We start from the raw sequence: 11,625 nt of genomic DNA on the forward strand, positions 1-11,625 counted from the left end.
CTTGTGCCCTGTGTTGGCTGGGATTGGCTCCAGCAGACCCCCGTGACCCTGTAGTTAGGATTCAGCGGGTTGGAAAATGGATGGATGGATGGATATTCTAGTTTCTTCTTAATTTCCGACAGGGGCATCCCAATTAATGTTTGTAAAGTTAAAATCACTTACAATTGCTTTGTTCGCTCATCTCTTATTTGACAAAATAATTTGCTATTATCAAAAATATCAGAAATTGGCAGTGTGTTGCAAACTCCAATAACCAAATCTCTGGCATTCTTCCTTACTGGCTTAACCCAAAATAATTTTGACATCTTCCACTTTTCCATCTTGTATTTATGGGCACGACTGTTGTTTTTCACAAATAGTGGCACACCTCTTCCCTTTCTTGTAAATCTTTCTTGAAGCATATATAGCTACTAATGTCACATTTCTCTCCAACACCTGCATTTAGCCACGACTTTGTGATTTCCTACAATATCATAGTCCTAAGTCAATACTGCTGCCTCTCATTTGCGCATTTTCTTTTTAATGCTCCTTGCATTGAGGAGTAAACATTTCAGACAAGAAAAGCTACTTGTATTTTTGGTCATGTTTTCTTTACATCTGGTTGTTTTTTTTTAATCTTTCTTCTTTTCTTCCCAGTCCTCTACAATGTACTTGAAACATTTGTACACTACCCTAAAGATTCCAGATGCTCCTAGAATATTTGCCCCTTTCTCCAGTACATGTAAATAAAATGTTTACAATGAAGCACATTCCAGTTGCTAGGAAAAAAAAAGTTTTTGTTTGTACCATGCCTTCATTTATGTATTATGACTGAATATTAAATTTTGTTCATGTGGTGTTGTTTCTTTTCATATGCAGGATGAACTTTAGAGAGAAAATAACTTATTTGGTTTAGACGTTTATTTTGCTTCCAAGTTCCCTGAATTTCTTTCTGCAAGGAATATGCACTGGTCTTTCCAATATCAGTTGTAGGATCAGGCACTGATCTTTCCAATACTATCTGTATAGCTTGTGGGAAATGGCTGGCCTTTCATCCCGGCCAATACCCCCCAGGCCGCCAGATGGAGCCCTCTCTGCAGCATGGAGGTGCCCCGAAGGCCAGCAGGGAATCCTGGACAATGGAGTTTTTATCCACAGCCCTGCTGGACACCATGGGGGCCGCTAGAAGACGCTGCAGGGAGGCCCAGAGACTCTTACGTGCCCTATAACCCAGAAGTACGTATTAGTCACAGCGACAGGAGGAATGACGTGCTTCTGGGATGAAAAGAAGAGGTTTTTATATGACCCAGAAGTGTTCCTAGTCACACGGACAGAGAGAGCGGAACACTTACGGGTCAAGGACTATAAAAGGACTATGTGGGAGATCCTAGATGTCGAGCTGAGCTGGGTGGAAGGGTGGCAACGCGTCTGGGAGTGTGGAGGATTGTTTAATTATTAGTTATTGTGTAGTTGTATGAGTATTGCGGAGAGGAGGGTGCTTGGTGCACGTATTTATTATAAAATAAATAATTACTGCACTTTTACCTGGTGTCTGGCGTTTGATCGGAGGGTTCAAGGGAGCAATAGCGCCCTCTACAGACCACAAGCTTTTTACAGGAAAACAGTGAAATATAAAAAGTGTCTACGTTTTCTAATCAGTGTTAAATTGTTAAATAATTGTCAGTATCATTGGAAGGTTGCTTTTCACAATTATGAGAGGCTGCCATTTGCCCCAAACACTTACAGCCCCAAATCAGAAAATGTTGGAACATTATTGAAAATGCAATAAAAAACAAAAAACAAACAAAAAAAAAAACCAGTGATTCTTAAATTAACTTTGACTTTTATTTCATAGCGCTTGGTATCTTCAGTGCCAAAACGTCTTTCAAGTGTTGTGAAAAGGAATGGTGAAGTGGTGAATATCTTACCATCCCTACTTTTTTTGGAATATGTTGCAGGCCTGAAATGCAGGAATGGATGTATACTAACAAGTGAATCTGACCAGGAAAAACATGAAATATATTGGGTTCACACTGTCTGCAATGAAATAAAAGTCAAAGTAAGTTTAGGAATCAGTGTATTTTTTTATCAGCACTTTCCATACTGTCCTAGGTTTTTCTGATTTGGGGTTGTACTTTAAAAAAATATGGTCTCCCAAAAACCTTTCCATGCATATCTACTTCAAAACAGCAAACCCTTAGGTTTTACAAAAAAATTATTAAAAAAACAAAACAAAACAATTATAACAGCAAAGCTGGAAAGAATAATTTCATCACAGATTTTTGCCACCCTATTTTTTCAATGGGATATCAGGCATGCTGTTCATTTACGATGACTACAATCTACATGAAACCTCTACCTACAACAATAATGCATGACCAATGCAACAAAGATGGTTAGGGGCACTCTGTGATAAGTTTTTACTATTATACAAATAAACATATTTTTAGACAAATTATAACAATTGCTGACAGCGTAAGTAAGCAACTTTAGCTTAGAAGAAACCACAAAACGTTTGGCACAATACAGTGTTGAGGGCAATCAGACTTCTTCCAATAATAGTCAAGTCTCACTGGAATAGATTTTTGTGAATACACTTTTGAAAAGCATTTATTTAAAATGTGTGCAACCTCAAAGCATGAATCACTACACAGGAAAATTCTGTAAGTATTAAGGCTTTCGTTTTATGTTTGGCTTAGAGCCTAGTTGACCACAATTATGTGTTTTTTATTTTAATAAAATGATTATAGCTTGACTTGGCGCAAGTGTTTGAAACAAATGACTGCATGCTCCTACTGTGACGAAAACACCTAACAACAAAACAATATAACCTGGAATATGATTGAATGCTGAACACATTAGTTTGCCTCAAAAACAAATAATAAACTAAACTATCGCTAGTCATTTTTATATATCAGAAGACAATGCTGTACAATAACTAACTGACTGTGAATTTTGTCAGACAATACAAAAATAAACTCTACAGTTTACAAAAGCACTACAATCTTTTGTGCATAACATTTTTTCTAGCATCTAGAAAAACTGCTTGTCAGACAAAAATACGTAGTAACTAACCTCTTTTTGTACATGAAATCCTATCTGCCCAACATCCATGTCTCCTGTTTTTTTCAAGTTTGTCCATGGTGTATACACAATGTTGATGTTGTTGGTTTTGCAGCCTGTCAAAAATATTAAGATTTACAGAATATTTGTCAATGGGCTATCTACATTAAAAATAAACTTAAAAAACAAATTATTTTATATTATTTAGTATTTATAACACTGCAAAATTAATGAGCTTTACTGCATAAACTGACTGCAAATATTTGAACCCCCCACACAAGACAATATCTCTATTTGTAATAAAGTATCTTATTTACTTTGATTAAATAAATTAGAATAGCCATATTAGTATTGCTGTAGTTTAGACGAGCTGACTCTCCTTATAGAATTAAAATCCATTTTGTTAACAGCTTAGAATACAATACCTTGTATACTGTTGTTCTTTACCAGCTGTGCGCAATCAATCAATACTTCTTTTGGAATATCATCTATTGTTTGCCCCTGCAATACAGTGTTGAGAAAAGAGCCTAAATTACTGGTATTTCATTAGAATTTAACATCAAAAAGATTTTAACATGCTTTGAAATAAGCTTTCTTATAAGCTTGACAGTGGAATGTCTCCATAAAGAAAAGTTTTAGAATTCAGGGGTTGCCAATTCACTCCCTGGGAAACATGTATGATGATTTAGGACTGTTTAAATTCCAGTCTCTTTCCTCAAAATTTTCATTCCATCTTCCTCTTTTTTCTTTTATCTGCAGTTCAGAGCTCTCCTCAGGACAAGTGAAATTTGTTTATCTGCTTTATTACCAACACACTTCTCTGTACAACTTTGCTGCCATTTTAGCTATTCCTGTTAAGCATGTCTTTATTACTGGAAAGGTGCTTGTCATTATGGCAGAAAAGGACCTTCCCTTACCTGATCCTACGTGCTGGTGTACTATTTTTTAAAAATATAATCACTAGCACATACAATACAACTTTGTTCAGAGGACTTATTTTACTCCTAGACTGAGTTTTGCACTAGAACTAGAATCTGACTAGCTCCATAAACTTTGATCACTTAACATTTTGGGACGTTCCTAGCCCATATTCTGGGACTGTCCTCCTGTGGTTGCTCTCTAGTTATCTACAGTATTTCCTCATATGGTGCTACTATTCTATGCAGAATTATTCCTTGATCTCCTCAATTACTACTGTGTTCATATTCATTTTCCTTTTCCTTTTGTATTATTCATAAATTACTTTTTTCTTTATGTTCAATTTCTGTCAAACTCTTATTAGCCTTGGGTGGAAGAGTCTGGCTAGTACCACTTTTAATGCAAGACTACAATAACTGAGGGATCTTCTCTGTTTAATAAATAAATGAATACATAAATAAATAGATAAATAAATAATAGTGAAACCAGTGGCACATCTAGCCCTCTTAACCCCAACACAGACAGACAGGACACAGGTCTTAGTCCACACAGCACACGGTTTATTTACAAGTGCATTTTCCAGCACCAAGGTAAAACACCAACGGTCCCTTTGCTGCCATCTCCAGTCCTCCAAACAGGCTGTGTCCTCTTCCTCCCGACTCTAGCCATTGAGTCCTAGTGATTGGCCCCTTTTTATAGGGCACCCGAAAGGACTCCAGATGCCCAGTGAGCTTCTTCCGGCAGCACTTCCAGGTGTGGCGGAAGTGCTGCCAAACAGGGCCTTGCAAATGTCCATGCACCCCTTAGCAGGGGCAATGGGACCCAACAGGATTGAGCTTCTATACTCATGACCCGTGGCTCCACTGGAAACCAAGAGGGCTGCCCTCTGCTGGTCCAGGGGAGAAACGGTCTTGAAAATACTCTCTCCTGCGGTCCTTCCATAATCAGGGCTTCCCAGCCTGTCCACCACAATATATATACATATACACATATACAGTGCATCCGGAAAGTATTCACAGGGCATCACTTTTTCCACATTTTGTTATGTTACAGCCTTATTCCAGACCTATAAATATCTGGGAGTGCAGCTGGATGATAAATTAGACTGGACTGCCAATACTGATGCGCTGTGCAAGAAAGGACAAAGCCGGTTATACTTCCTTAGAAGGCTGGCTTCCTTCAACATCTGCAATAAGATGCTGCAGATGTTCTATCAAACAGTTGTGGCGAGCGCCCTCTTCTACGCAGTGGTGTGCTGGGGAGGCAGCATTAAGAGGAAAGACGCCTCACGCCTGGACAAACTGGTGAGGAAGGCAGGCTCTATTGTTGGCATGGAGCTGGACAGTTTAACATCTGTGGCAGAGCGAAGGGCGCTCAGCAGGCTCCTATCAATTATGGAGAATCCACTGCATCCACTAAATAATGTCATCTCCAGACAGAAGAGCAGCTTCAGCGACAGACTGCTGTCACTGTCCTGCTCCACAGACAGATTGAGGAGATCGTTCCTCCCCCAAACTATGCGACTCTTTAATTCCACCAGGGGGGGGTAAACGTTAATATTTAACATTATACATAGTTATTGTCTGTTTTTTTCACCTGTATTATTATCATTCTTTAATTTAATATTATTTATTGTATCAGTATGCTGCTGCTGAAGAATGTGAATTTCCCATCGGGATTAATAAAGTATCTATCTATCTATCTATCTATCTATCTATCTATCTAAAATGGATTAAATTCATTTTTTTCCCTCAGAATTCTACACACAACACCCCATAATGACAACATGAAAAAAGTTTACTTGAGGTTTTTGTAAATTTATTAAAAATAAAAAAATGGAGAAATCACATGTACATAAGTATTCACAGCCTTTGCTCAATACTTTGTCGATGCTCCTTTGGCATATACTGTATTACCCAGAAATACAGTATATAAATGCTTCAATCTCTGCATAGATCAACATGACAATCAGTGAAACAATGGTGCAAGCCAATTTCCTCTGCATAAAAAATAGTGTAAACACATTTACTTTGGTTCAACCAATAGTATTGTAGCCAGTTATCAAAAAGTACTTGATTAGAAACCAATGTCCCCAGAACTTGTTAATTTTCAAAGGAAGCAGACAGTTCTGTATCCCCACATTGTGTGTAGATGAGATACTAAATCAAAGCAGTCTGACTATTCATAGAAGATGACTCTTTTGTCATTATGTCCTGTAGATTGCCATCAACAATAACCTGTAGCAAAATTTTCCAGAAATTCTGCCTCTTCTTTAAAACACTGGATTATAGCCCATTACACTAAGCAACAAACAGAAATGTGATTTTCTTTAGAATACTGAATTCTACCCCATTACACTAAATGGTTCATCTTCTTCTTGATACTATGCTGCTTTTCCAATCCAATTTCAATAAAAAAATCAGTTAAAAATAATATGTAGAGGTTGCTAATACCATATGCACTACATATATATATAAAAGTAACAGAAAAAAATGCATTAATTACCAGGTGACATGCAGAACATTTCTTAGTTAAGTAATAAGAATACAACCTTAAAACAAAGAATGAACATTGTAGAAACCTCTGACAACATTATTAAATTAATAAAATCATGGGAGCCTGGTGTCTAGTACTGGATGAGTGACAAAATGATGCATTCTTACCTTATGCAATCTTAAATAAACATGAGCAGAGGACAATTTATCAACATGAAACCTAAAAAGAAAAATATTACAGCTTTCAAAACAAAAACTACATAAAGCTACTTTGAAATAGAATGCTTTTGAGAAAGATTGATTTCTTTTTGTTTTACCTATATTTATGCACAAAATAAATATTCAATCACTTTAAAAGTACTAGCAAATAAGTGAGTTGGTCTAAGCCATGATAGTTTCAAGCACAGCTTTAAACCAAACATCTATGTAAGCTCTATATCAGTGAGCATTTTATGTTTTCCAAAATCATTCACACTGTATGGGCACTGGTAAAAATGCCTAGTTTTACTACTTCTTTATCTGCTTAATAGAAATAAATTCATCATTTTCTATTTCTCATTTTCAGATTGGAATATTCCATTATAGGGCTTTGAAGAGCTGGCAGAACTGAGCACTAAGACAGAATCAACCTAAAATTAAGGCACACTCACTCACAATTACACTTGTCAATATATCAAAGTCAACAAGCCAACATATCAAACACCTTTAGTATGTATGAGGTTAATTATTGTACCTAAAGAAAACCTACACAGAGATAATTACAGCATGCATCACAGTGTCTTTGTTGGTATTTGTCCCTTTAACTCTTGTACTATGAGCTGAACAGTGTGGCATAATTTTGCCTCTTAGCAAATTAATCATAATTTCAATGTAGAATAAATGCTTGCACAGCAGTAGTTACCTACCAGATATCTTCAGGCCACCCATATTTAATAAGGTCTTCATCTAAAAAAGTAAATTGGAGCAATTTAAAATCAAAATGCTATAAAACAACTATTACCAAACCATTAAAACACTACAAGGATATCATAGAGACTTCCCTGTGAGCCATACAGAGCTAAGTACACCAGTGCCATTCACCTACAGAAACTGAATTACTTTCACACTTCACATTTAACTCAATTCAAAATAATAGTTACACATTCTCATTATTTGACAAATGATCTGATGTCACATTAAAATTTAAATAACTTTACGTTTCATTATTGAAAACCATAGCTTTTCATATCTAAATTGTACAATTAAAAAGGTCCACTTGCCAAAATGTACCCTTCTCTAATAGTGAGCGGTAATTCAAAGAAACTAATCAGGTCATAGGATTGACTTAAGAAATGTAATAAAATTTTCAAACTTCTACCTTGATAAAAAACTACAACTGAAACAATTAACTGAAATGTATCACTGCTGGTGCATATTTTAAAGTAGAATCTGACTGCTGTCTAATAGTTAAGAAACATAAGCACCTTGTTTTATGTGCAAATGTAATTTAAAAGAGTTGCTTTTTTCAATCCACTTCTAGTTGTGAATAATATATTTTTTTGAGTTTACAGTAAAGCAAGGCAATATGTGCATTCTTACAATTTTATTGGAATATCTTTTGCTTCAAGAAATGTTTGATGCAAGTGCAGCTACATATATCAACACACTGAAAGAAGACTTGGAAAAGTAAATGTGTTTTCTGAATTAAAATGTGATTACACTACACATTTGGAGAATAACAAAACTATATATTTAGATATTCACATACTGTAGTTCATTGACTGTACCAGATTGTTTCAAGTGTACTTAGATGTATGGTTTTGAGATTCTCTGCATAATTTAGAAATATACCCATTCATCCACTTACTGAATCCAATGAGCTGATGTTTTTCATTTGGGGAGGAAACACTGCACATGTAATGGCAAAGCTGAAATCAATCGTAGACAGGGAGGCAGTTCATTTCAAGACTCACTCGCACAACCACATTTGCAAAACAGCTGAATAAAAAAAGAGTAATTCTTGTGTGTGTTTGATAGGGTTTTGTCATTTTAAAACTTCTATGTTTCCCATGTTTCTGTAAAAACTAAATTGGCCCGTGGGACAAATAAAGTACGATCTATTTGAAAATGTAGCTGTTGTTGAGAAAATCAGTACTATCTATGTGTCACTACTGAAGTGTCTAAACTTTTTTAATGAAACATGATTTCTTTGAAAGAAAATTATAAATGAGTTCATAATGCAACTGCATTAGGTTTATAATGACTTTACACAGTAGATGCCTTTTGGATACTTATGTAGAAGTTAGGAGTATAAAAACAGTATAGATATCTGGGGTTGCTTGGTCATCACTGCAATGTAACATTGGATTTTATTAAAGTAATATATTAGCAGTATTTTCTTACTTTATATTACGGTTACTACACTAATCACTTGTCCTTTCTCTTTCTTTAATTCTATTTTTACATATGTTCCATAAGCACCTCATTTTGGTGTGATGCATTCCATATAAAGTCATACCAGATTGCTGCACAGAAGCTAATACAAATATTAGTATTTCATTCACCTACCAGATAGATATACTGTTAACCAAGAAACTTACTGGAAAAGTGATCATTCAAAGACTGTCAGCCTGAATATTATCCATTGAAATGTTGCAAATAACTAGAGTATAACAAATACAATATTTTTGTGTAGAGCTTTGTTTTGACTTGTTTAACATATGGGTAAACTGGACTAGAAATCTATATGTAAGCTTTATTAACATAAAAGTGTTTTTTTTTTTTTTTTTTTTTTTACACATTTTATCCTCTACATAGTTATTTTTTAATATTGTACAGGCATCAAGATAACTGCACAAAATTATTTTTCGTTTAAAGTACAGCCACCTCTACTAACAGAGAGTGGTACCTGCTAACTGTCTGAAATTTAGTAATTTTTGGACCTCCAAAAGTCAATTACAGGCAAAAAGAAATCACCAGAATACTTCAACAAGCACACTGTTTTTTAAGCCAAATTTTTGAGATGTCATTGCTTGCATTACCAAGGAATTACACATTAAATAAGCCAGAAAATAAAGGTTAAATAAAATAAGCCACTAGAGATTAAAAAAAGAAGTTTGGCATTTTCCAACATGTGCTTGTTCAATTCTGGGTTTGGGTTGAGGAGGCCAGAGGCCATCTCAGCCCCACTGACTACAAAACAAGTTTGAACCACAGAAATGGTGCCCTTGTAAACACACATACACCCACACTTACACTCACAATCACTTATAGAGGTCCAATCAGGTGTACAAATTACAATTTACTACAGACATAAACTAAACTGAGTAATGAAATGTGTTATATTTTATTAAGATGACAAATGTACATTACACATTGGTTATGAACTAAAGTAGGACACTTACTTTCATATTTGTCTTTCCCCATATAGATCGTGTAAGGAGATGCCACAACTAAAGTAAAACGAACACAAGAACCTGTGTATCACAAATGTCTTTCAAAGCTACCAACATAAGAGCAAAATAAAATCTTTCACTTTTATTTTAGAATTGGGTCGTATTATATTGCATATACAATAACAATATAAAACAAAACTTAGTGAACATTTTACGCCGTGAGCCAGATTTTATTTAGACAAACACATAAATATATTACAGACAATAATCAATGTTAAAAAGTATACCTCAGCAGTTAAACTATCACATCGCTTTCATAACTGCATACACTATATACCACTAATATTGTAATTATTAGCATCGACAATAAATTCACATCTTTATCCTCTTTGCAAGCCTTTCCATTACTAACAGATATTTAAAATTAAATGTGCTAAGCCAAGATGAGCAACAGAATTTAGCGAAAATACATAGCTTTTCACGTGAAGCTGAAATTATAAGTTTTAGCATATGATAGGCCCGTGACAATGTTCCAAAAAGTTAAATGTCTGAATACTAGGGTTATACTAAAAAAATGAAAGTTACAAAGGGTGCAAACAAAAATATGAATATAGAGGTGCCCTCACCATTGCTGGTAAAATAGAAAACCATTATGAGAAAAAGTTGGAAAACAAAACAGTTATGCAAGAACTAATAATTATTGTGAAAACAAGACAAACCGCTCCTGTAAAACTCGTGCAACATCGAACACATTAAAACCGGAAGTAGACCTTCCAGTGAAAGGGATGTGATAGTCGCAAAGATCCCTGGGATTTAGAGTTTACCAACGTTAGACGATATAGCCAATAAATCATCCAGTCATTCATACATTTTCTAAAGAAGCTTATCCGTGGTTGGGTCGCGAATCTGCTGAGCCTGTCCCCAGCTAGCTTAGAGTGCAAGGCAGGAACGACTTCTGCACAGGGCGGCAATCCATTGCAGGTTGTTGAACAAACAAAAGAGGTCAATTTAGCATCGCCAATCAATCTAACCTGCAAGTCTCCCGACTGTGGAATTTACAAGTAAATTTTATGTGTGTATTTTAGATGTATTTAATTTAGGCATACAAGTCTGAAGAATGCAACGTTCGTTATGAGCACCTTGGGTGACTTGACCAGACGTCTATTTTTTCCTCACAGTCCGTTTTTCAGAAAATTGTCCCATTTAATTATTAAAATAAAACAGAAGTGTACTGTTTTTAACATACTGGCTGAGCTACTTCAACGTGCACGAAACTCCAAGGGGATACAATCTTCATTTTCAAAAACGTCTAAAACACGGACAGACACTAAACAGGGGACGAAGTTTGATCGCGTGATACGTACCCTTGTCTGGGGATTTGAAAATCTGGCGAACCTAATATAACCCCGCCATTTCTGTTAAGTAATACTCTTATCTATCTATCTATCTTCGGTTTCGTTTTCCGCCTCCTCCAGTAGTTTTGGTTATTAAACCGCTGTAATTTATGGAGGACTATTTTGGACAAAATTAAATAAATAAATAAATGCGCAAATAAATTAAAGTTCTGTGAAATGTGAGCATAAATAAATAAATGTATCATGAAATAAAGCCTTAATAAATAAATGTGCCATGAAATGAGAGCATAAATAAATAAATGTGTCACGAAATATGTTTTTTGTTGCTTATTTATTTATTTCATTTTGTCCGAAATAGTCCTCCATAGTAATTAACTGCATTAACACGCTGAAATTAAAGAATAACAGCTCTTAAAAGTACGGATTACAAAGAACAAGTTT

The 11,625-nt window shown here is 35.3% G+C and overlaps 1 protein-coding gene across 1 annotated transcript in view; it reads right to left on the bottom strand.

Annotated features, from left to right (window-relative positions):
* Positions 1–10,623, bottom strand: part of ccdc25 (coiled-coil domain containing 25) — a 61,057-nt gene extending 50,434 nt beyond the window's left edge. The window contains 6 exon segments of the mRNA XM_028797174.2: positions 3,055–3,158; positions 3,468–3,543; positions 6,624–6,675; positions 7,361–7,400; positions 9,839–9,886; positions 10,456–10,623. Coding sequence (XP_028653007.2) covers positions 3,055–3,158; positions 3,468–3,543; positions 6,624–6,675; positions 7,361–7,400; positions 9,839–9,886; positions 10,456–10,480 — 345 coding nt within the window. The 5' untranslated portion in view covers positions 10,481–10,623.
* Positions 10,624–11,625: the final 1,002 nt, after the last annotated feature.

Source organism: Erpetoichthys calabaricus, chromosome 3 (assembly GCF_900747795.2).
Source record: "Erpetoichthys calabaricus chromosome 3, fErpCal1.3, whole genome shotgun sequence".
NCBI lineage: Eukaryota > Metazoa > Chordata > Cladistia > Polypteriformes > Polypteridae > Erpetoichthys > Erpetoichthys calabaricus.